Below are 26,610 nucleotides of genomic sequence, written 5' to 3'. Positions count from 1 at the left end.
GAGGACAGGCACAGCAACCAGCAATACCATAATAGATAAGCCAAGCCATAAACTACTGCAAACAAACAATTCTGGACCAGATCCTGAAAAGAAAAGCCTGCCCACACACTCTGATACAACCCAGAATATGCACTGTACTGCATATTGTGTGTGAAACCATAGGAACAGCCTGAGTCACACAATGATTGGTACCATCCATCACAAGTTAGAAACTCGTCCTTTGTTTCAAAGTTGCACCTGAGGCCTCAAATCAAATCTGACAATTTTTATAATAAGCAGTGCTAAGGTGTTTGGCAGAAAAAACTATCTCTGTAGACAGTTTGTCCCCACAGATGGAGTGGTTATTTGACTGGGTTCCTCCAGTTTCCAAAGGAAGAACATTTCGCTTTGCTTATCAAGAAACAACAGTTTAATAAATAACATTTGGCTTGTATGTAGTGCTTTCATTATCTTTTACCTTTCCATCTAAGATAATCTATACCTAAAGCTAACAGAAAATGCTGCTGCATTATTTGATACCACACCTGATGTACCTGACTCATGACCTCCGGAGTCTGTTCTGTGGCACATGAAAACATGTTACAACGGTTCTGGGGTAAAAATGTAGTTATTGCGATTTGTGATCAAACAGCTAAGTGTCTCATATCATTCATGTTACAGATCTTGTGTACAGTTAGAAGCAGTAAATACTATGTTAGCAAGTGTACAGAAACATGTAGTTACCAGCTTTCAGGAACACAATTAAAGAGACGGAAGAACACCAAACAGTTCATCAGGATGCCTTCCTGGTGCTGAGTTAGTGTTTGTGTTCCTTCCAAAACTGCTGCAATTACGTTTAGCTATTCTTAGTGCTGGCTTTATTAAGGTCTTATAGCCATAAGCTATTAAGTATTCTTTCTAGGCTAAGCTCTGAATACGACACGCAAGACCACTAGAGATAGTATTTTTCGATGAAAAAGAATATAAAGCTAAAAATAGTATTTTTAAATATTATAATATTTTTGGCTATAAAGAATGTCAAACACATCAGCTTGCAATCCTCCATTTCTGGGTTCTGCCCCAGTAGCTTTTTAGGGTCCTGACATGGTGTCATGTAATATCTAGAAGTGACTAGCTTTGAATTAACATTTCCAAATGACTACTGACTTTCAAATGAGAACAGGCAATAGCTTCTTGGTATGTTGCTTTGATACATATGTTTGCATTATTTGAACGAATTATCTCTGTAAATAGGATTGTACTGTAAATGAGAAAACAATGGTATGTTCAGCCATCGGAGAGAGACGGTGTTTAGATGATTGTCCTCTAGATAAACTGCATCAGCACAAAATGGGCAACTGTAATTTCATGTCCGAGATGTTTTTGATTTGGATATATTGAACTATTTATGCTCACTGCGTTCCTCCGTACTATTTCATTAATCACATAACAACCCTTCCACTCCTCCACTAAACATGCTAACTCTAATTAGCTCTCTGCTACACAGATGTTTCCTCATTTAGATGTTGGGTGCCTGGTCATGTGTCACCCTCACTTTCACAGGGATTTCAGCTTCTATTACATCACTTCAGTGTCCTTTCTGTGTGTGAGCCCTCTGGGTTAATATATCCTTTTGAATAACAAACGGATTGCAGATAGATGTGAATGATAGATACACATGGTGTCCACATTATCTGCATTTGTTATACACATGCAAATGTGAAGGATGCATATAAAACAGAAGCGAAAGCAGTACTTTTAAGCCAAGGAGGCTGGGGGGAAAACTATGACCGATTTCTCTAATCTGCGCTATTCCTACCAATAAGTCAATGTATCAGTGATGAATAATCACTCTATTTCTGATCTCAAATAGTCCACAAGTGGGCGAGACCATCGTCTGATCTATACAAGGGTAAATGTTTTAATCAGAGAGTGATGGAGAATTCAGTAATTTGTGAATACCAGCGCTGTGCCTCTGTGTTTTTATGCAACATGGAAGTTTTAAAAGCGTAACTCAAGCTCTAAGTAAGTGTTTAGTTATGACAGCAGGGAGCGTTGTAAAAATGCGTCGGAAACTTCCCCGGTAGGAAAGGGTTCGTAAGAGGTTTTAGACCGTGCATTTCACGTGTGTTGCTGCACCTGACGAATGCCTTTGTCTCGAAACACAGACAGGTGGATTATTACGAAATTCTCATATACGACTGCTTTTTAAAAAGGAGCTCTCAAGTCCGTCCGATCTACGGGGAAGCAGCACGGTAGAAAAACGGGGAAACCGCGGTTCGGAGGAGGGCAGGCGCGCCGGGAGGTCGACACCGAGTAAGAGACACCGAAGGAAAACGAGGGGAGCCGCACAAACCGGCCGCCTTATTTACAACTCCTTACTCCTGCGGGGCTCAAAAATATTCCTCCGTTAAAAAAAAACAAACAAACCAAACCCCAAACCCGAACAACAAAACCGAAGCGAGCACCGCCGCCCGCCGCTACTCGGGCACCGCACCCCTCCGCCTCCCGGCCCGTCGGGCGGCCGCCGCTGTCCCGCCCAAGGCGTCCCGGCCCAAGTCGCCGCCGGGGGAAGGAGCCCCCCACCCCGCCGCCCACCTCCCCGCGGCGCCCGGGGGCGGCAGCCGGGGCGGAGCGGGGCGGGAGTTCCCCCCCCCTTCGCCACACACACACATACACACACACACCCCCCCGGCCCCCGCCCGCGGGGACCCTCCCTCCCGCCTCCCCGCCCTCCCCTCCCCGCCCCCGCGCACCGCCAGAGCCGCCCGGGGAAGCGGAGGAGAAGGAGCGTCTCCCCGGAGCAACCCCCGCCGAGCTCCGGCCGCGACGGCACCCCCCTGCCCCTGCCCCTGCCCGGCCCGGCGATGCTGAGGGTGAAGAACAAGAAGGAGGAGGAGGAGGAGGAGGAGGAGGGGCGGCCGCTCGCGGCATAAGCGGGGCCAGGCACCTGCCCCGCCGGGCTGCCGCAGGGCACCGCGGGGCGCCCCGAGCCGCCCCGCTCGGCGAGCCCCCGTCGGCCGCAGGAGGGAACGCCGCGCATCCCCGGCCGCCGCCGCCCCGCGGAGGAGCGCGGACGGACGGGGCGCAGGGGCAGCCGCCGGCCGCCCCCCGCCGGCCATGCGCTGAGCGCCGCCGCGCCCGTCCATGGGGCGGCGCTGAGGGGCGGCGCGGCGGGAGGGCGCCGGGGGGGGCAAGGATGAAGTCGCTGCTCTTCAGCCGCTTCCTCCTGCTGCTGCCCTGGGTGCTCATCGTCATCATCGTGCTGGACATCGACAGCAGCCGGGCGCCGCTGCCCGCCCTGGCCCCCCGCGGCGGCGGCGGTGGTAGCGGGGGAGCCCGGCCGGCGGCGGCGCGGGCGCCCGCCCCGCGGCGGCCCGAGGCGGCGCTGCCCACCATCTATGCCATCACGCCCACGTACAGCCGCCCGGTGCAGAAGGCCGAGCTCACCCGCCTGGCCAACACCTTCCGGCAGGTGGCGCGGCTCCACTGGATCCTGGTGGAGGACGCGGCGGCGCGCAGCGACCTGGTCAGCCGCTTCGTGGCGGGCGCCGGCCTGCCCTGCACTCACCTCCACGTCCCCACGCCGCGCCGCTACAAGCGCCCGGGGTTACCCCGCGCCACCGAGCAGCGCAACGCCGGCCTGGCCTGGCTGCGGCAGCGGCACCAGCACCTGCCCCCCCCGCAGCCCGGGGTGCTCTTCTTCGCCGACGACGACAACACCTACAGTCTGGAGCTCTTCCAGGAGGTGCGTGCCGGGCGGCGGGGGGTGTGTGTGGGCGGGCGCGGCAGCGACGCTCCACCGCCGGCCTCCCCTCAGGCGCCCGCCGTCTCCCGCCTCGCCTCGCCTCCCCTCAGGCGCCCGCCGTTTCCCGCCTCTCTTTCGCCCTCCCCTCAGGCGCCCGCCTCGCCTCCCCTTCAGGCGCCTGCCGTCTCTCGCCTCTCCTCAGGCGCCCGCCGTTTCCCGCCTCTTTTCGCCCTCCCTTCAGGCGCCCATCTCGCCTCTCCTCAGGCGCCCGCCGTTTCCCTCCTCTCCTCGCCCCCACCTCAGGCGCCCGTCCCGCCTCGCTGCTCGGGGCTGTGCCCCGTCCCCGCTTTGCGGAGCCCTCGGTGCCCCTCACCTAAAAGCCGAGCAGGGATGAGCCAAGGCTGCTTCCCGGCGCGGGCGCCTTGCAGCGCCCCGTCCCTCACCCGGGCTCCCCAGCGCTGCCTGTGCGTGGCCGCCCCTCTCTTCATTTTGAGTTTCTTTTCCCTCCCTGCCACGTTCCCCCCCCCCGCCAACTTTGTACTGCTGTTTTCTCGCTTTCCTGCCGAGCGAGGCAAGTTCGGTGTTGCTATAAGGGATCCTGCGGTTTTGTTAAAACTAGGATGAAAAGCGCTCTTTGATACTTTATTTTTTTTCAGGCTGCGTCCCTCTCCCTGTAGGGCAAACTCGCATCAAGAGTCGCCATCCTTCGTAGTTTTTCCTTGGCGCGAATGAATTAATCCACAGCCGACTCCTTCATGTGGAGTTGCCCCGTCTTTTTGAAGCCTTTCACTCTTAAAAGCAGCGAATCGTTTGTGTAGTAACTAAACACCCTTTCAGGAGTCTCTTTTGTGAAGGGACCTGGTTTGGTCTTTATTGCAGCCCCCTGGTGAAGGGCTTTGCTCCTTTTTGGTGGGAATTGGCAAGCACTCGGGGGGAGAGGATATCCAGCTTTCTTTCTGAGTTCCCCCTGACAGGAAGGAGGGGTGTTTGATAAGTGGACATAAAACAGCAGAAGAAAGATCGTATACATCCTCCGTGACAGCTAGAAGAGTAACCTTGGCAGGGAAACGAGGGAGGGAAATGGAAAAGTAGACTGGCTGCAGCTAGGAAACGTACAGGACTTCAGATAAACTGCGGTCCATGTCTTCCGCTGGTGGACAGTACTGTGTTTCGCGGTGTACGCCCATATTCTGCAGTTTGGAGGCATTGTGCTTCCTCACATGCATTACAGTCGGTAGGTTAAAATGAACACGATACACAGAAACGTGAAGCACGTGAAATTCCCTAGAGCAAGTTATTTTAGAAATGCTTACGTTCGTTTGTGTTTAGATTTGTAACGCGTCCCTTTCAGTTTCCAGTATGTGGGCAGGTGCAGGGTCCCTGTTCAGCAGGAATCCTCTACTTGCTTTGCCCATTTGGCATTCAGCATTGAAACTGCTAATTTGAAGACCTTTGCCTGGAGGCTAGACCTTTGTTGTAATTGATTTTCTTAAAATCTCATGGCTGTGCTTAGTGCATTATAATGAAGAGTAATTCCATGTACCTGTCTTTGATGTGATGGGAGTGTCCACCTCTGTTTGGGGATGTAGAACTAATATGATTCAATCTTAGGGAGTCTGTAAATTGATGCAGAAAATACATTTTGCCACAATGAGTAGTGTGGGACAAAAGATATTTGGAGACAAACCTCTGCTTTTGTTTTTTGTTTTGGGTTTTGGGGTTGGTTTTTTTTTTTTGAGTACCAACATTAGGGACGAGCTAAAGGAACAGTATTGGCAAGCATATCACTTGTGACCCACAGCTACTGAAAGGGGCTTCAGTCAGGTTTATTCTTTTATTGTTTCCTGTATTATTCTTCTAATTGCTGTGAGTGATGAAACAAAAAAGTACAAATTGCCTCTCTAATTGGCTAGAAAATGCAGGAAAGAAAGGGGATAAATCTGTCTGAAGGGTTAACCTTGAAAATTGCAAGCACAACAGGCAATCTGTGTTTCCTTTTGCTAACAAGAACGGTAACCTCCAGCATGCAGCTCTGCAGTCCTAAGGCTTCTCTTTCATCAGGGTTCAGCTGCTGGGGAAGAGGTGTTTATGCTGAGCCTTGTGTTCGCAGGCAAACACAGGTGCATGAATGAGTTTTCCCTGTGAAAAGTGGTGGTTGGAAGGTGGCTCTGTTGGAGGAGTGGAGAAGGAGCTTTTGCTTCAGTTACCACTGCAAGTTCCCGTGACTGTTTCCTGGGGTCACTAACGAGCCGTACGCAAGGTCTCTGGGATGCCACTGGTAGTAACACGGGGAATGCCTTGTCGATCTGGCAAAGTTAAGGGAAGTCCCTTGGCAGGCTTTGTCAGCAGAATGCACCTTTACGACGAGTGGGAGGTTGTGTTTGGAGGGAACCAGTAGTCTCGTTTTCAGTCAAGGCACTGCTTGAGGGTTGTTTGGTTTTTCTTGTTAAAAAAACTTTTCTCTCTTTATGGATTCTGGCTTGATGGGTCTGTGTAAATCCTGATCTTTCCTTCCGGAATTGATTGATTTATGAGGGTGAACTATGCTTGTCTTCTCCAAGCATGAAGAGAACAGCTTCGGAACGCGAGGTGTGCAGATGGAAACTGGTAGTAATTCCTGTCATGAAAGCGGTGGTAACAATACCTGAGAGGGATTTTTCTTTTCAGTTTGTTACCCTGCCAGGAACAATTCTCCAGACCTGCAGTCACGTAATCCCAAAGGAGGTCTGATAAACTGTAGTCTGCTCACTGGGGAGGGTAGTATAAACGTAGAGGGATGAGACAGGAGCTCTGAATTCTGGTCCTACCACCATCCTGTGCTGGCTGGCTCACCTTCAGCGTGTCACTGACACGGGCATGGGGACGTGTGGGTCCCAAACTGCCAGCAGCAATGTCTGCTAACATCTGCCCACAAGTAGTTATCTATATTTGCTGGCTTACGAAATAGTAGGTCTGTCTTGTTTGTAATGGCTCTCTTCTGCATCAAAGTTGGTTTCAGTAACAGCAGTGAGGGCTTGGGAAGGTGGGAATCAAGGCTAGTTAGGACCGTAAAACCAACATGACAGAAGCACTGGTGTTAGGGGCACATTTTGCTCAGAGGTCAAAAAAGCATGACTATGGAGCAGAAGGCGTGCCAGGGAACTGCATGTCAGTGAAGGAATATGTTTAAGGCAGCTCCTTTGCTGTGGGTTTCCCTAGTGCCCTTACAGAAAACGGAACCTTTTTAACAAAGCAAAATCAGCAAAGGCTTTATTGTGAGTGGAGGTGTGTAAACCGTAAGGGCATGATCAAAAAGGAGTGTGCTTTGACATGAAATGCCATGGGATACTTCTAAGAGTTTTTGATGAGGAAATTCTAATCTCTGTCCAAAGTACTTTTGTCTGGTACTTACAGGAATGAGTAACTTATATTTGATATGGAATGAGCTGGGCCCAATAGACCTGGGCAAAATGTGTTTCATGGAAATCAGGGGAAAAAAAACCCCCAACAGTTTACAGTAGTGTTTTTCTGGAAAATGTCACCATCTGTAGTACATCTGGAACCCCTGGTGCTGTTTATAATTTTTTTCCTAGGACGTACAATGGCATATGGGCATATTACTTAATTTTTGACTGGAAAAACTATGTCTTCAAAGTCAAACTGGGTAGGGTGTGAGCAGGTTTAGTTGTCTTTTCTAGGGTAAGGTGGAGAGCCTGGTTTGTCTCTCTGCTCAGCATTGGCTTAACTGAGTATTTTGTTATGAAAGGCTCCCCTTCCCCGGAAAGGCTTCAGGGAAAGCACCAATTTGTTTAGTGATTGTGCAGTTCTTTAGAGTACTAAGTGAGGCTGCAGCAACCATGAAGAAATATTTGCAGGAGTGGAGGTGTGGCCTTTTAAGTTATTCCCAGGTGTTTCTGCTTGAGAATGTAATGGTGGTCAGGTGAAAAACGATGCTTTTACTTCAGTGCTGGTGGTTCTGGCATATTGTATTTTGTAATTTATTATTTTGGGATCCAGACCTCAAAAATAATTTCTATTTTTTCTGCTCAGGTATGATCTGTTCACTTGGAGGGGTCCATCTGCATCTCTCCATCAAAAACAACAGTCCGCTTTCTGAAAGTATCTTTTGTCAGTTGAACATCAGCCTATGTTCATAAAAAAAGCCACTGAGAGGCCTGAAATCCCAACTACTGTATTTGATATGCCTTACAGATGTTTCTACATGAGTCGTCATAACTTCTATTTTTTACTATAGGCTGTTCTTTTTGGAGTGACTCTGTTACAGTTTCTGTTGCGTTTGTGCTTCATCTTATTCCTGAATACAAGTTATTGTAATATTGTGACTGATGCCTAGCAACTGCCAATTTCATATTTTTAGACTGCCGGAAAGAAAACCTTACAGAAAACTGGCATTCCACCTTCATAGAGAAATTTTAAAAACAAGATTAGCTTAAGTGCTTGAAACCGACGATAGACATAGTCAAGTTCCATTTCCCTTAATTCTTCGCATCATTCATGCGTTTCTACATGTTGGGTATTTTCTCTGCCCTTTCTGTATTTCGAGTAGTTGGCCAAAGGCCACCACTTCCTTGGTCTGTGTGTGGATACATATGCAAGTTGGAGGAATTAGTGTTGGAGGTCCACGCTGCTGTTGATTGTGCAGCCTCCCCTGAAGCTTTTGAGGGTGAGGGGTGAGCTGCGTAAGGAGTACAAAGAACACGAGTAAAGGTCTTCAGCATGTGTGAGAAAGCGAGCTTGCTGCATTCAGAAATGGATTGATTTTTAGAGATTCCTGCCTAGGTTATATCTGTCACCTTTGCTTGTATTTTGCTCAGACACCTAAACTGAGATGTATGTGAAATTAAAATGCTCATATTTAAAACTATGATCTGCCTTACTGCCACCCCTAGCCCTTTGGTCATTGGTGTCTAAAATTTCATAACAAGATTCACTGGGTGCCTAGAGCATGCAAGTGTGACATATACCACTATCTGGTCTGAGTGCAAGGCAAGGGTTTGCAGACTGAGTCTCCTTAGAGGAAGCCACACTATAAGGTGTAATTTGAATACAGCCTTGCAGCGTGAATTGTCATTTCTAAGGGAAAAAAACTGCAAACTTTTGTTTTAAGAGCTCAGCAGTTAGCCCTGTTGCCCACTGAGTTGGGAACCAGAATGCAATTTGCTGTAGCTGTTGCCTGCACAAGAATGCCCTGGCTATGATGGTAGAGTTGAAGCTGGAAAGGAGGTAGGAGGAGAGAGAGCTCAAGCCCTGTTCCTGAAGTTGAGGTAGTCTTTGCAGGTAACTCAAGATTCACGGAGCCACAGAGAAGGTAAGAATATGATCGGTGAAGAGGACAGTCAGCTGGATTGCTCTGCACAGGAGTAACTTAAACATCAAATTAAACAGAAATTCCCTAAAATTTTGAAGGTATGCTATTGCTTATGTAGTGGCCTAAATTGTCCAGGTAGGATCATCCTCAAATCAGCCAGATGGGAACAAAGATTCATGAAGAACTGAGGGGAAAATAGGAAACATTTTGTCTTGGCTAATGGATGGGACCACCTCATTGAAGGTTAGGGCTGTCCAACTCTGGTAATTTTCACAGTGGCACTGCAGAGCAGAGGGCAAGTTGTGTGAGTGATTCAGACTGAAAACATTTTCTTATGCCCCTGCCCTTTGCTCTCCCAGAAGGTGTGTATGAAGGTAGCAGATATTCTAATGGCTTTTAACAGTTTGTAGCCCGAAAAAAAAATCTTTGTTATTAAAAATAGAACAGAAATACTTGCGGGCGTTACATGTCACGCAGGCTTCAGTTTCCCCATGATCGTCTTTGTAAAGTATTTTGAGAGCAACTAAAAAAAGATATTACAGAAAAGGTGAATATTTAGTATGTATTCCAGCTTTGACCAGGGAGGGGTGAATTCTCCTTTAATAATTTTCACATAACTGTCCTAATCTTTTTACACTGTATTAAGCTAACTTCTGTGGTTTTTTTTAATGGATATATTTATGCAAAAGATTTAGAAGTAGTATAAGTGAATCTGTTTATCTTTGAAAACATGGAGATATCTTTCATTGTATCTCTTGGAGCTGGTTGGAAAAATCAAGTTTTTGCTGGAGTCTTAAAAATAACAGTAGTCTAGACAGAATTTAATATTAGCTGGCAGTCATTAGTTATTTTCTTCATAATAAAAAAGGATCTAAATATGAGTTAGCAGTGCATTAAATACCTTTCTAGTATATAAATGATGTAAGAATACATGACAGATTTTAAATGCACACTGACATTCCCCTTCCACGTAGACATGTAATACCTATGCTAAAGAGGCTGGATTAGAAAAGACTGGTAGAGAAACAATGGAACAGCTTAAAAATGAGAGGAAACAGTGACAGAAAAAGCTGTTTGAAACAGATTTATCCAAGCGAAGGACTCTGGGTTACAAAATACCAAGCACTCTCTGTTTCTGCAGTTTGACAGCAGTCTTTTTCTTACCTGTGAAACTGATACTGTTACTGTGAAATTAATTACGAATGGTCAGCGGCTGTTCAGAGGTACAGTGAACACGACCTAGTGGAATAACAGAAAGTAGGATGAGAAAAAGAATTGGTAAGTAGAAGGGCCAAAAGGAAACATGAATAGCAAATGTTTTGGAAGTCTTCCCAATCCAGAGAAATTGGCTCCTAACTGCTTTAGTTAAATTTAGTACAGTTTTCTCCTGTAGGGAGGCAATATTGACATTTGTGCCCAAGGATGCTGGTATAATTTAGAAGCATTAATCATTGTATCCGATATGTAAAATGTTGCTTGAGAGAAGGGGGAGTTAATGTATCCTCCCTCTGCAGTGTAGATTTGGGTACAAGTCAGCAAAGGAGGTTTAAGGCAGATGTTTGGAAAAAAGCTTTCTAATAGTGAGGATGGTGAAGCACTAAATCACATCACCTGCGAGGGTTGCAGAGCAGGCTAAATCAATGATTGACAATTTTTTTGATTTCTAGACCCTTTCTACAAGTTTTCCCATGGAGACATACCTTTTACAGTCAAGTTCACTGACAACAAACTTGCTTTTAGAAGTTACTATCCCCTAAGCATCGCAGTCCCTGAACCACAAAAAACACTGGCACAGATTTTCTGTGACTCAGTACCTCCTTTGAAGTAATGGTAAGTAGGGCCAGAAGCTCCATTTAATGCCTAAGTAAACGGGCATAGCGTTGTTGCAGCTGAGCTATTCCTCTGTCTTGTAGTGCAGTCACGTAAGTTTTGTTGAAGCATTTGGCTTTAAATAACCTGTGAGTAATGCAGGATGCCTGTGTGGGACCTGACAGGGAACCTGGCTGTGCTTGTGCTTTAACCCATAACACTTTCCCCTGTGGAAGGGTTGTAGTGAAGGAGCTCTAGATCCCATCTCTGGTAATAATAAATTGGAATTTTGCATAGGAATGTGTGTGAGTCCTGCAGTGCTGGGGAGTGGGGGGGGTGAGCCTGGACGATAACCTGTAGCCTGACCAGTGCAGATCACAAATTACACGGGGGTTGAAGTGATAGAGAATGGGGAGAGAAAAAAAGCTTACTGGATGTGGCAGCGAGGTCTGCATTTGCTGAGAGCTTTGAATCCCAAATAGAAACGCATCAACATCATGCTGCAAAAACACTAGGGTGGTTGTTCCAGTCTGGAGGCCTTTTCACTGTAGGAAGTATGGTCATGTTTCCTTCTGTTTGTCATTTGCCTTTGTTCCCCTTGGGCTTTTATATTTTGTTACTGGCTTGGTATCTTCCCTATCCATCAGTCTGGCGCATCCCATTAAGCAGCTTTTCTTGATTGACTAATGAGATGCTATTTTTGGCAATGCTTTTATCACTGTCTTTTATTGCTCAGCTACATTTTCCGCATTTTCGTTTGTTATTCTTTAGTGGTTCCTCTGTTGCTACTGTATTTACTGTTACATGCCCATCACCTCACTGGGATTTCTTTGGTCAGTTGTTACTCCTCTCCTCTGTCATTTCCTTGCCCGCTCCTTACCAATTGTGTCCCTCCCTGCTTCATTTGGGTTTGTTCTACCATCTTACAGAGTCCTTTTCTCATCTTCCTCCATCCAGTACATCACTCTTCTCCTATGCCAAAGATCCCCTTTCAAATAACCACAAAGTAAATAAGAGGACAAAAGCACTGCCAGAAGGATATTCATCCTATCTTAAGATAGCTCTCTAAACCAGGCAGGATGAATCGCGTCAGTAGGTTCCTATCTCTGTTTGTTAACTATAGAAGTCTAACTAGGATAGACCAGATGCTTAACTTACAGAGAGTTAAGTGTAAGATGAATAACCATTCATGAGCTACTAGGGCTTAAAATGCTGAGTATTAAGACAGCATGTGCTACTGCACATTAAAATGACAGATGGAAGAGTAATTTAGGAAGCTGTTTGTAAGTTATAGGATTTTGGCAGTTGTTTAACCCACAGCAATAAAGCTATTTAGAATTAACATGTTTTTGAATCACCTTTTTGTGTCCCAATGATTAGCAGCATCAAATTCCAGATGCAAGCTGGCCTTTTAATCCAAATAATAGCTTTCTTCCCATCATACATAAATACAGCCTTAACGCATCAGTATGTTAACTGCAGTAATGCTATTCTCAGAAGATTAAAAGAAATATTCCTACTTTCATCTGCCTAGCATATCCTGCAGCTGTAAGGTATTTCAGAATTAGCATAAATACCGGTCTAGATGTGCTCGTTCAGTTTTTACTTAAAGGGATTGCTGTATTCTTGACACCCACTTATTTCATTCTCCAGAAATGTAACCTGTGAGAATAAAGAAACCCAAGGACAAAATACAGAGCTCTGTAAAGGGTTACTTACTTCCCTCTGATGTGTGGTGACTTTACTGACTTAACTTGTAGGCACTGAGATGGACCCAAGTCTGTAATAATTAAAACTTTCTGGGTCATTTCATGCTGGTTTCATGAGGTCAGTGAGATACTTTTCCTTGACAAGATTTTCCTACACACTGTGTATGGTAAAGTATTACCGTAAATCAGTCTGTTTCTCCTAGCATAAATGCTGTGGCTGCTATTGACCCAATTCAGAAGTCTCCTGTGATCTGGCTCATTTTGCAGCACAGCTGCCCAAATGCTTACTGTGCAAAAAGGCAGGGTACGGGCTTACCGCGCATTAGCTACCCTCTTGTAGTCAGAGCGTGCCCGCTCTTGTCTTGAGGCGTTTTATGTTTACCATGGGTACAGGCAATTGGCATGGGGTAGCTAAAATGCTGTAAATCAGTACAGTAGTAATTTGTTCAGGTATCCATACCCTCCAGAAAGTATTAATGGCAACACAAAAAAGTTACTGGGTGTCTGTGTTCGTCCTGGGGTTAATATTGGTGTAGCACAGTTGGGTGTATGTGGCTTGAACATGCCCTTGAAAACCTATTGGAAACTTGCCTGTGTAGACAAGCCCAACAGGGTGATGCCCTGTGTCCATGTCTGATGTGTTTGGATGTTAATACAAATCACCGTTAGAAAAATTTGCAAAATGAATGTATCATTCAAGCCACAGTTAAAAGCTCTTCATGAGGAGATTTGACCGATTTCCATATCCAAGCAGTTGATTGCTAACTCTGCATTTCCTAAATGGAGGAGTGGGAGAGATTGGAAAAATAATCTTAAGCAGGGAGAACAGTTACAGACAAACACATTTAACAATCATCTGTAGAGAGATTCATGGCAGTCTCTCACTGGCAATTAAATAGTCAATGGTTTGGATAGAATCCTTGTCATGAGAAATGCCTATATTGCCAATTGTATACAAACCCTGTTCTTACACAGTATGGACTGCTGATGATGAGTGAGAGGGTCTGACTTGCTGCAACAGTTACTAGGATGGAAGTGAGAAAATTTTGCTAAACAAATTTAGAGGTACACAAAGGGAGAAGGTGCATGCCTCTCTTCTGTGTGCACATACAAGTTTGTGGATTTTTAAATAAGTATTGTATGCCTTCCCTATGTGAAGGTTCTCCTAAGAATCTGCTGATGTTTCTAGCTTAGAAATGTGAACAAGAGTGACGTGATGTCTTTGTTTTTTCTGGTGCATCTTCTGGGAGTCTAGATGATATGCATGATAAATCTTTCACCTTGGCAGAAAGAGAGGGAAGTGTTTAATATTTAACCAAGGTTGTCTTTTACTTCAACATCTATCGATAGGGGACTGCAGTTACAAATATGTAAAACTGTGTTTGTTTTTGCTAAGAGGAGTGCTTGGAAGGAGAAAGGGATAACCTTTCCCTAAGGAATAGGCCTCAACTACAACAGAAGACAAGAGATTGTTTTAAAAATCCATCAAATTAAGCCCATGTTACACTGAAATAGTTTAATACTTGCTTAAATAGGAGCATATTTAAACACAATAGTTAAAACAGTGGCTTTTGAATCGGTGTTGTTAAATTGTGCAAGTTGCTGTGTCTGTGCACTCGTCTTCTCAAGTTCTCACGCCAGACTGTCAGTGATTTTCCCATGGGGATCAGCACATCAGGGTTCGTGTCATGTTATCTCCCGTTTACTGAAGAAAATGGTCTACTAACCAGTGAACTGGATTCACTGACTCCCAGTCATGCACACTTTTTACTAGAGTAATTTTTTAGTATTTGTAGATTTCTCTAGTTTAGATGAGGATCACGTTTCCAGAATTGCATTTAGTTACAGTTACACCATTGGGAAAAACTCCCGTTACTAATGGCAAACTACCAGAAGCATCCTGCCCGACCTGCTTTCTGTCCTTCTCAGAAACTTAGCAGAGCTTTTCAAGAGAAGATGTAGAAGTTAAAAAGGCTTAGCCTAAACTTAATCTATTTTTTTTGTGACCCTTTAATAGCTCTGAGCTGCATCTATTGTACAAATCTGGTATGTTGCAGGTAGGAGTCCTGTGTCACAATTTCCTGTACTCGGTGTATTTGTTACCAGTCTCAAAGTAATTGTACTTGTCTTAATGAAGTGTGTATTTGTTAATCATTATTGTAATATTCTCTCTTGCTGGGCTTGTATGATACATCAGCAATCTACAGAAATAAGCTTACTGCAAGAATGCTATAGTCTTGCAGACAAAAAAGATCTACTACACCTTTGAAAACCCAAACAAACAAGAAAACAAATACTGTTTTTTCATGGCTTTTAAAGTTTTTGTTATAAAAAATAATATGAATAGGATGTTTTCAGTAGAATTGACGTGCCTCTGGGCTAAAGAGCTGGAGATTTCACAGAAAATGAGTGGGCACATGCAGCTTTCAAATACTTACTCTGCTCGGCTGAAATCTGTAAGCTAGAATTGCTTTTAAATACCTAGTCTTGATGATTAATGTGTAGGCTTTCCACCAACATGTACAAAAAAAGCCTACTAGGAAAACGTGCATGCACTCACACTGTGTCTGCCTCTTGCAGATGCGTACAACCCGCAAAGTGTCGGTCTGGCCCGTGGGACTGGTAGGAGGACGACGGTACGAGCGCCCAGTCGTGGAAAACGGCAAAGTCGTTGGCTGGTACACTGGCTGGAGAGCTGACAGGCCCTTTGCTATTGACATGGCAGGTAAGTACCAGGTTTCATGATACATGAATGCTTCTCATAATAACTGTTCTTACATTTTTTATGAGTGGGACAGAAACAGATGCTCGGTGTAGGCAGCTTTTAAACTTCTGAAGCACATCCGCTGTATGTAGCCCTTCAGCACTAAATATCCTGAAGTCTTAGCTTGCCCATCTCGTCTAATCAAGTTGCTGCTTGGTGATATCTGAACTTACTTTCACTTGTTTTTAATTTTATGTGGCAACGTGGCTTTTATGTTGTGTAAATTGTTTGTCTGAAACAAGTTAATTGTAAACTAATTCATCCAATTAATTTTTGCAAGGAGCCCATGCCTTTCATTGTGTCATCAATCTACACCAGGCAGTATAAATGCAGACCCTTCTTAGACCTCGTGTTGCAAAATGCTACTTTATCATGAAATTACTCATTTTTTATTGTTTATTTGGAATGACGGTGATAACTGTAGATGGATATAGTTTGAAACACTGAGCTTAGGGGAAAAATCACTGACAGCTATAGCCTAGTAGATGAAGGCAGAAAAGCTTCAAAATGGATCTAATCAATCTTCTGCTGTGAAGTTAGCACACCACATAGCTCTGTCTTGCTGTCAGTCCAGGCTTAGACAATCTTTTGTATATATTCACAACTGCCACATGAATCACCACTGTGCAGAAGTCCAATTTCTGATGTAGCAGCAGCTGGTTTCCCAGCAAATGATACGATATTTGCATTTAAAAATCTTCTGTTTTCAGGAAGGAGAGAGAAGGGGAAAAGTAGGAATACAAGGGCAAGAACAGGGTAGAAATAGCCAGCCATTTTCTTTTTTCTGATACCCATGGGTTTTGGGGGAGGGAAAAGGACAGTGCTTTCTCATCTCAAGAGAATATTTTTATATGGATTGAAATGTTTGATTAAAAACATATACAGTACTTACAGTACAATTAGTTTAGAAGAGTAAAGGAGAACTAATAGTTGTTAACACCTCAAAGACAGAAACATGAACAGGTGAACTTTTCTGCACTGTAGAAGCATTTGAAGTTAATAGTATCACCTGGCATGAAAATAAATACTTGAGTGTCCAGCTAGAGGCATTCCTCAGGGGAGAAGTATGTATGTCAATCCCCAAACCTGTGCAGCCTGTTGAGGACTGCAGCTGTGCATTTTAACAGTCTCTGCCTGTGGATATATAGATACATACTGATACTATGCTGTAGAAGTGGTTACTTATGGGCATTATAAAGATGATAGCATGGTTCATAATTCATTAGCAGCAGGCAAAAAGCTGAGGGACTCTAACCCAGACACAGAGGGATATGTGGAAAGTTCTTAAGTTGTTGTTTATGCTTTGCAGTTGCTGGCTGAAACACTGGCATGAGGGAATAGCAGCTCCATTAGCAGCATCACCTGCTCAGACTTTTACCGAAGCCACGGAAGGGAGGGTTATAGAGACAAAGATACAAGTGTTGAGAGTGTAGGAGTTATTACAGATCCATGAACAAGGAGTTACTACTTTGTGAGAGAACTTCTATTAGCCTTCAAAAAATAACTGAAGAAATTAAATTACATTTTTAATTTCAGCAAGGAGAGAAATGGATGCTGTGTAGGCTGGTAAAAAGTTATGTTAAGTTTGCATCTTCATTTTCCTCAGGAATACAGTGGAAGGGCACAGACAAACAGAACAGAACCTGTAAATCCAGAACTGCATAGGTGTCTGAACAGGTGCAGTCTACAGGATGATGTGTTAACACTCCGTTTTCCACCCTTGCCACCCCAACTCCCCAACATACCCCCTGGGGACCTGGAGGACTTGCTAACAAACCTAAGTCCATGCTGTAGTACATCACTGGCATTCTGCTATCTGCTGGTGCCAAATATACAAGCAGTTTAGGTTATACCATATGCTGCACATAAGGAGTTTGAAATTGAGAGCCTCTTTCATGGTGAATTAACTGTCAGCGGATGCCTTTGTTGTGAACTGCAAAAACTTCTGGTTGAGCATCTCTGCCTTACTGCAATCCACATACATAGTATGTCACGGGGAGAAGGTAACTTGAAAGAAGTGGATCCTAAGCCATGGCATGTTCAACAAGCCAAAGGTAGTACCTTGAACTATGTGGAAACCAGTATATCCATTTCAACATCAGCACTGAGCTGGTGCTCATTTACACACTTTGGAAATGGTAAACGCTCTCAGTTTCTAGCTTGCCTTCAGCTAGTATCCTATCTAGAGCATTCAGGAAGTAAAGGCATTAATCACAGCAACAAAATCTTTAAAGGCTGGCTCAATCTAACCGGATGAAGAAAAATGGTTCTGCCTTTTAACAGAAGCCATTGGTCTAGCACAAGTCAAGGTGTGAATTAACAGAAACAGCTTCCGTAGACAGAAGCACAGATGTAATCTTTGCCGTGTCTCCCAGGTATCTTGTCCTCCAACAAATTAATTTTTATCTAGGTGGCTCTTCAGCCAATTAGATTTAATTTCCAGCCCTGCATTAAACACAAAAAACCCAAGACACCTCTTCATACTCCGGCTATGAAATTGCCCTGTGGCATTTCATGTGAACTTAAGCCCTATTATTGTAGGAATAGCAGTCATGTAAAAGAATTGTATGTGTGTAGAACTGTTCAGTTATGCTGCGGTGGAGACAGTAATCCCAGATTAATCCCTGTTTGGGGATAGAATTCAAAATAACAGTGTCTTTTCATCTATTATTACAGGATCATTATCTACTGAGAGAAATTACTAGTGCCAGTCTGGTCAAAACCTGAGCCATCTCCTCAGAACTAGACAGCCAGGAGATAAGCCTCCTTGAACTATTTTATCTTTTCAAGTGGCTGACTTACTTACAGGATTCTTTTAAGAAACAAACACTGCATGACCACTGATCAAAGAAACAAACCTCAGGCCAGTCAGTGCACTGTAGTCCATGTCCTTGCCATGTGTGCAACACTCAGTAATTTGACTTTTATTTGATGCCTGAAAATGTGGGGGATTTTTGATAGCACCCTAAAATGGCAGTTTGCAATAGCATGGTAGCAAGGGCACATGTTATGTGCAGGGGGCATGGCACATCTGAAGATCTGTGCATAGCAGAAATCTACCCTCAGGAACTGAATCCAATTTTCTCAACAGAGGAGCAAGCTTTGCAACACCAGAACCTAGGAGAAATTAAGGTATGGGGTATGGGGGTGAGGGAGCCAAGCTGAGACACACCAAGATAAGCAGCAGAAAATCTGCATGTCTCTTCTGCTTAGAATGGGATTCCTTCTCCACTCTAAAAACTAGGGCACTACATTAACTTTGGCGTTTACTTCATTTTCTCCTTTATGGATGACCAGCTTAAATCTTAAAAACTACATCTTAAATCTCTTTAAAAAGAAACAGCAGCTCACACAGCTGATCAGGGCTCCAACAATGCCTTCCCTTGCAAAGCAAACATTTGATTGAGGGGCCCAAAATACCAACCATACTAAAGCCCAGTTGCACCAAAAATTTATACTGAGGAAAAAAAAAAACAAACCCCAAACAACCCCTTACCAAAAATACTGAACTGAACCAGGCCAATTTGTTCATCAGTGGTAAGCCTATGGTGATCTTTCGAAGTGCAGAAAGCTGGCTGTATGCACTGCAGCTGCCTGTTGCTGAGGGAGTTCAAACTCCCAACCTCAGCTCTTCACAAATGATTACACATGGCTACGAACAGCCCTGGGATGGAGCCCACCTTGTGCTCCCTCACAGCCAGGCTACAAGTCACAGGGAGCAAGAAAGGCCTGTCGCCGGCTGAAGACAAACACCTACCTGGGAAGAAAAGTCCAAACTGCCATTCTTTTGCCTGGTACCACTTGCCTAAACCCAGCAGCTGCAGCAGGGAGCAGCTGCATCCCAGCACTGCTGCATCCCAGCACTGCTGCTAGCAGGTGGTGCAGGCTGCAGAGCTTAACCACATGGAGTGAGGACAGGCTACAGCCAAAATCTCACACCTCCTGGAAGTCTTGTACTCAGTAATCTGCAGGGTGTGGATAAGGCCTTTCCATCCAGACACCTATTCTTTTTTATCTTAGGCAGGATATAATGTATAAACTGAAATGTGTTTTCTTCAACCGTGTCTGTCAGTGAATTGGGACCTCAGTTTACATCGAACCTGTAGTCTTCATCTGCAGTGTCCAAATCTTTATGGTAAAAAAAAAAAAAATTTAAAAAATCTGGTATCTTCCTGTGCTTTGCTACAAGCAAGAGCACAATAGTTAAGATAAAAAGTGGTTTCAGTATGCCGCCTTTACATGTGATGTAGTAATTACTTCCTTGTATTTTCCTCTCTAAAAGGCTCCCATAAAAGCCGTAGATACATTCAAGGAAAATAGAGCAGCAAGGTAATTCTAGTAAAAAAGGGGATAGATTTATATTCCACTAGAGAAAGTTACACTCATTTTTAAATGAGAAAATTTTAATACTGGCTTTGGAATTAAATGTTCTTACAGTTTTCCAGAACAGATGTCAAAACTGTTACTACTGCTGTCATAAAGGGACAGCTGGAACCACTCTGAACTGATGAAAAAAAGGATTTCTTTGGTAGGTTTGGCAATTAGACATGAGGAGTCACAAACATAATTTTTCTTTACAAGTTTTATCAGTTGAGTTTTGAGTCATACTTAAAGCAGCATACATGCGACTGAACCTTGCTGAATGAAAACTGGAGAGTTCTATAAATAATGGCAAGTTGGAGACTCATGAGAGCTGCTTCAGAGAGGGTGAGTTTGTTCAAACTAATGATTTCTCAGTTTGCAATCTCCCTTTGAGGGACCTGACATATGTTATTAGAGAAACGCATTGCAGAGAGAGGCATGTGCACTGATGAAGCCCTTTCAGTCGCACTGTGCAATGCGCAGCTCAGCTGCAGGCTGTCCTGCAGACTGCTGCTGATGAAAACGATTCGCAAGTCCACAATAACTACACGGTGCGCAAGGCAAAACATGAGTAGGACTTGTCTTTCAGCAACAATAACATCAGAACTCTCTAAAGGCTAAAAAAATCTCTAAAGACCACAGTTGTTACATCTAAGCAACGTATTTTAACCTTTTTTTCTGACTCTCACCTTTAAACTTAGAAGTTTTTGTACAATATAAATTTTATACACTTTATTTTACCTAAAATACAGTTTTATTTCTTAATTAAAAGTAAAAAGAAAGGATAGTCTGAGATCTTAGCAATACCTGACTCTTCAGGCAAAAAAGCGTATATTCTCTGCACGATGGGAAATGGATTAAATACATTGAAAATACGGTGCAATTAAAAAAATGCAATTGCACCTTCAGGGCAAAACAAAACAAGATAGGATCTACAAACCTTCCAAATATATCGTCTATCCATATAATCAAATCTACACCTTTTTAAAAAGAGGATGGGAGATTTCTAGGCTTAAGCGTGACTTGCGTGAAAATGTAAAGCCTGAAGGTTTTTCTTAGCATTTTTTTTGCTCCCTCTCTCCAAGGATTTGCTGTGAGTCTTCAAGTGATTCTGTCGCATCCGAAAGCCGTATTCAAGCGCCGTGGCTCTCAACCAGGAATGCAAGAATCTGATTTTCTGAAACAGATAACAACAGTGGAGGAACTGGAGCCAAAAGCAAACAACTGCACAAAGGTACTGATTTCCGCACTTACTAAAATGCTTTTCGTATCGCCTCCGTAGATGACTACTAACGCAAATGTTGTTTTATAGGTTCTTGTATGGCACACACGAACAGAAAAAGTAAACCTAGCTAATGAGCCAAAATACCACCTGGACACGGTCAGTATTGAGGTATGATCTGGAGACACGGTTACCCAGGAAGTACAGCACAACGGCTGGGTCAGAAGGTGTTTAAGTTCAGCCAGTTAAAAGAGCCTACTTCTGCGTGAGACCTTTTAACGGTCATCTGATGGACTTCTGTGGAAACAAAAGGAACTGGTCAGATACTCTAATAAGGAAATCAAGTGGGTGTGCTTTGTTCTAACTTGTTTGCATGCATGTCTGAACTCTTGTCTTAATAACTGACACTTACCTTTGTTTTAAGGCTGTTTCCACATAGTAAAAATAATCACGAGAAACGTGGCTGCAATGGAGTATTTTCAAAATCATCATTTATGTATATACTTTTTGTATTTATCCAGCTTAATGGTGTAATTATAAACTGATTTTAAATCACGAACTGTTGATCTAAGTATTTGCATAAATGGATCCTCCAAACTGAACATGTTTTCCTTCATTAAAAGTAGACTTCTTGAAGAAACAGCAGTCAAATAGGTCATATGATAATGAAATAAAAACCAACAACCATTTATGGATTTATCCTTTTAATATAGGGAAATAACATTTTATCATTACGAGGCACCATAAAATGTAAACACAATCACTGTCATAAACCTGGATATCTCTGCAAGGAAAAATAGATCTGTTCACATTGAGTTCCCTTGTGTACATACTGTGCCACTAGTTCTCGGCATTAATACTGTGTACGTGCCTCGAGCGCCAGATTGGATACTTTATCACAGCGACCTCAAACGGATCAAATGCTCATTTTTAAAAGAATAAACTATTGATTTGTAGAACTACAGCAACATCCAGGTTTATCTTTCTCTCGATAACCGTATTCCCTGTTATGCACACCATAATAACATCACAGTGAAATGTATGATGAAACAAAATTTGTTTGATACACTAGAAAACATTGCTCAGTGATACATTTACATTCTATTTATATATGATTAAACATTTGTTCATACAGTACCTTCTACAGGATTACTGGGTGATTTTGGGGGGGTCAGGGTTCATATTTTTGGATATTACTAACATGATAGCTACATCCCTTATATGCAAACATTTGATCTAGAATTTTGAGGGAAAATAAATCAATATGTGGTTAAGCAGCTTCTTAAATATATGGCCTATGAAATCATATGCATTGTATGAAAACGCTGCCAAGGATGTATAAATGTATTCTTGATCTGCTTTTCACTACATCAAATTTAAATCAATATAGACCACAACACGGTCAGTCAGTTATATTCTTAATCTGAACAGCTGGGGAAGAAGAAAAAGAGTATGTACATGGAAGGAACAGCGAAAGTAAACGCATTTGAACAAGGAATGTTAGGTGGCCGTTCTGGGCGAGACTTCTATTGCAACTTTCATTTCCACAGCTGTGTGCTGAGAGTCTGACCGGAGGAGCTTCCCGTCCACCCTGCCGCTGTGCTGGGGGGCTGGCCGAAGCCCATCACGTTGCTGGAGCTGCTGAGATTCATTCCAGCCATTTGCTGATTCATCTGTGGGGCACACACACGAGCCTAGTTAGCACTGGTGCCGAAACACAGCACGCTGCTAGCCAAAAAGCAGTCACGCCCCCAACTAGCAACCCAGTTGTAGTACGTTTCCCTAAAATTAATATTTCTCATTAAATAAAAATACTGACTCAGTGTAAGTTTCTCAGCATTTTTTAAGACAGCAGCTTTTCTGGAACCGTTCAGTCGCCATTATCCATCAGCTGACTGGCTGTAGCACTTGGTCAAGTCCAAATCAACACTCCACTAGTGGATTTACAGAGCGTGTGATGAAGGAGCCCCATGTGTCTCAGTTAGTAAGAGCTTGCTTTCACAGTTTCAAAGCTGACCAACAAAACTGTGGCAACCGCAACAAAGGAACACCAAATAATATAGCCTTGTCTGCATTTGCAACTCCAGATGTTTTTTGTTCCAGCAATATTTCTCTGGTGACCTAAGATCTTGAATACACAAGTTTTTATAGAAATTGTCCATTTAGGTGGCAATCAACAAAGAATGAGGTGGATTTGTAACGTGGGGATTACCTAAATCTAACTATTCTTGCTAAACAATCTACTCAAGATACCATAATTTGTTAAAAACAGGTGAAATCATTCACACGAAACTAAACACGATATCTAGTTAAAGGTGGGAAAGAGTTCAAAATTCAACACATTCAATTCAGGCATGGTGCAAAAATATTTCTACTCTCTGCAAATATTATCTAGCCACTCTGATTTTCAGTGCGCAATGTAAAAACGTTCTTCAGGTTACTCTCACTTGCCTTCCGAAAAATGAACACTTACTGACAAGCCAAAAACCTAGCTGCACAGAGTAAAGATATCCCCTCTCATGAGTCCGAGAGCAAAAGAGCACTTGGAGCAATCAATAACCAGAGCTGGTGAAAAGGGATGTTGTAACAGCAACATTAGATCCAGGTTAGAGACAGCATTAGGCGAAAATCAGAGTTCATGTAAGCATGAGCCAACAATACTGGCTTGCAAAGCAAAAATGGTGAAAAAAAATTGTTAAGTCACAAACTAGTATTTCAGGGTAAAATTCAGTACTGTGTGCTTTCACACGTGTATCTGCAAAACAAACCTATCACTGACTGTGGAAATGTAAAAAAAGCTGACGAACACATGCTTTACCTAGCTGTTAATCTCTTCTGGAGTAGAACTCTTAGGAAGCAGACTATATAAAGCACGCTATTCTGGTAAGTAAAGCAAGCTCTCCCCCTTTCGACTGGAGCCAGAGATGAGATCACAGTTCCCCTGCAAACTGTGGAACGTCAGCACGCTGGTGACATCTGATGTGCAAGGCGTACAGAAACTCGTTAAGGGCTTGTTCTGTGAGCCAGCTTTTAGTATACACTTGAGAAGAAGCACAATTTTAATTTCAAAGCTTATACAGGTCTTTTGAAAGTTAGATACCTAGAAAAAGACTGTTAGCGGTAAATCCGCAGATTTTTCTGGTTTGACATTTTGAAATTCCCACCTTTTAAAAATTACTTTTCAAGGCAGAATGACAGCCTGTATTTTCTAATTAGGGCTGTTTTATCCATGTAAGAAATGCTGCTTACCTTCATCAATGTTTACACCACAAGACTGAGCAGAACAGTAAAAATTAATATAATCCAATTAAGTACATCACTAAGGTTCACCTCCTGAATTACTACAGTAAGCAGCATGGAATTATTATATTGTTCTTATAATTCAAATTATAGCATGAAAAAAAGTTGCTATCATCCATACTGATTCCAAGGGAATCACTTAGGTTTGTCATCACCCCCCAGTAACCTCTCAAGTACTAGATTTCAAGGTGTTTCACTGGATAATGTACAAATACAGCACTAAGTCTCCACGAACACTTTTAGAGAACCTTTCAAACATGTTTAAGAAATTTGTAAGTAGCATGGAAATGCTACAGATAAGTAACAGATTAGCCTGAGCAAGTTATCTACAGGAGAGTGTTACGAGTGCAAAGCATGGCACATTCCACTGAAATTTATCCTGAAGTCTGTAAACAAAAGTATTAATTGTTAAGAGCTATCCTCAAGCAATTAAATTCTGCTTTCAGTTATAAGGCTGTGTTTACATCTCGGTACCCTCTAACTATAGCTAAGCTAGCTTTTTACCTGGCTAGCTCAGATGCCAGGATGAGAGTAGCTACAGAAGCAGAGAACTGGTCTACCTTGGCAAAATTTATTCTCTGCTTATGTATTAGTTATATCTAATTGAATTATTCACTGTTTTTTTTTTCCCGGTGCCTCTGAGCAGTTCATAGTCCAGCAGTCTGTAATGTGGCTACACCGCAACTACAGCCAAACATTTTGTGTCCGAAAAGCAGCAGTTTTTCTAAAGCACTCTTGTCTGGGAATAATAGCAAGTCTTTACCTGAGAGAGGTTCCATGGAGCTTGTTGGTTTTGTTGCAATCCATACTTATTTTGTGGTGTGACCATCTGTCCCACCATTCCACCTTGAGGTCCAACGACATTTTGAGGAAGTCCCATCACACCAGTTTGTGTAGCACCAGTAAATCCATTGGGCATTCCCATTCCTACCATCACGCCTGTGCTCTGTCCCATGACTGGCACCGACTGTCCCATCACGTTTCCCATCATCCCAGTTGCTGCAGGCACAGGAACTCCCATGGCTGGAAAGCCTTGAAAATGAGTGGATGGTTGTGTGGTGAATGGCATAGAGGACGACCCCATGAACATACCTGAACCAGAGAAGGGAAGACTTCAGCAAAAGCGTTTTGTCATTTTTCTCCCCCATCCCCGTAAGTCAGAAGCGCACCAAAAGGATTTTAAAGGGTAACTCTGTCCAGTTGTACGTCAGTGCTGTTAATTTAGTCTCTGGTGAAAGTAAAAAATGGCTTAACAGCTTTCAAAGAAAAGGGACTCGCTGCCAGAGGTTAACTGCCAAAAAGAGTTTGGCAAATCCCTGCGGTGAACCAGTCTTTTAGTCGCGGTACTGGAGGTTTTTGTTTTCACACAAACATAGCTAAAGTGAAGCTATGACAGCTCTGTGCTGATGTGGCCAGCCCGCTGTTGGCACAGCGGAGACCCAGACCTCGAGCAATGAATTAGATGGCAGAAGCTGAATTCACAAATCTTTCAGAAAATTGTATACTTGATAATTTGAACAGCTATAAATAAATTAAAGTCGCATACTATTTTTTTCTTGAGCTTCTGTATTACATTTCAGTAATTTTCTCATTTTTACAAAAAATAAAAATCTTTGCTTGAATATACGCAGTGGGGTACTCAACCTTACATTTTATACTTGTAGGACAAAACTCTTCTAGGTAAAGCTTTAAACAGGACTGCACAGAAATCTTTACAAAATTATTTACCTGGAGCATTTTGCTGCTGCATGGTTCCTGTGCCATACAGTGATAAGATGGAGTCTTTGGAGAGTTGTTTCTTTGCTGATTCTTCGGATTTTGTTGTTTGCTCAGTGAACAGATCAAGATCCCCAGATGCCGCAGACAAGGTGGCAGCTGCTGGTTTAGTGGAAGTGCTCTGGGAAATAAAGGTCAGGACAGACGACTGAATGAAACCGGCAGAAGATGTTACGTTCAATATTTACTGCACATCCTCACTCCTGAACCAAATAAAAACCAGTTCATTTACAGAAATTAACTTGAAGTGAATGAGGATTTTAAAAGCTGTGGTATGACCAAAGACAAAAAAGCAGTACATACGGTATGGAAAGACCAGACGGAGGTTACAAAACACGCAAAACTAAAACCTCAACCAGCTCCAGGGTGCACACATACAGATTATCCACTCCTGTTGCTCCTACATTTTTCATCAGTGAGAAGCGTAAATCATGAGCTGTGGTTAGATTATGAAAAATAATTAGAAAATCAATAAGGAGATTACAATTCACATCTCATTAACCCTCGCATAGGCAGAATAGATTAGAGAAGAGCGAAAACAAAAGATTAAGTGCTCTGGAATATACTAAGATGAACAGTTTTTTTGGAGAAAAGGCAAAAGTAGAATTTCAGTTCATCTACTTAAAGCAGTAA

General features: G+C 43.2%; 2 protein-coding genes across 3 annotated transcripts in view; one reads left to right on the top strand and one right to left on the bottom strand.

Annotated features, from left to right (window-relative positions):
• Positions 1-3,100: 3,100 nt before the first annotated feature.
• On the top strand, positions 3,101-21,428 carry B3GAT2 (beta-1,3-glucuronyltransferase 2). Its single transcript, XM_075046439.1, has 4 exons — positions 3,101-3,727; positions 15,134-15,278; positions 20,765-20,913; positions 20,992-21,428. Exons 1-4 carry the CDS (start codon positions 3,179-3,181, stop codon positions 21,076-21,078), a joined length of 930 nt encoding a protein of 309 aa, XP_074902540.1. The 5' UTR covers positions 3,101-3,178; the 3' UTR covers positions 21,079-21,428.
• A 157-nt stretch (positions 21,429-21,585) lies between these two features.
• SMAP1 (small ArfGAP 1) overlaps positions 21,586-26,610 on the bottom strand; it is an 88,704-nt gene continuing 83,679 nt past the window's right edge. Inside the window, exons 9-11 of one of the 2 annotated variants that reach the window (XM_075046437.1) lie at positions 25,930-26,098; positions 24,965-25,293; positions 21,586-22,574 (exon numbers count right to left, since the gene is read on the bottom strand). In XM_075046437.1, the coding sequence (XP_074902538.1) occupies positions 22,440-22,574; positions 24,965-25,293; positions 25,930-26,098 (633 nt within the window). In that variant the 3' untranslated portion in view covers positions 21,586-22,439. The remainder of the gene's footprint in view (positions 22,575-24,964; positions 25,294-25,929; positions 26,099-26,610) is intronic. The other variant, XM_075046438.1, reaches the window with a different exon arrangement.

Source organism: Buteo buteo, chromosome 15 (genome assembly GCF_964188355.1).
Source record: "Buteo buteo chromosome 15, bButBut1.hap1.1, whole genome shotgun sequence".
Taxonomy (NCBI): domain Eukaryota; kingdom Metazoa; phylum Chordata; class Aves; order Accipitriformes; family Accipitridae; genus Buteo; species Buteo buteo.
The sequence above is the reverse complement of the archived record's forward strand: the minus strand, read 5'-3'. Positions and strand labels throughout refer to the sequence as shown.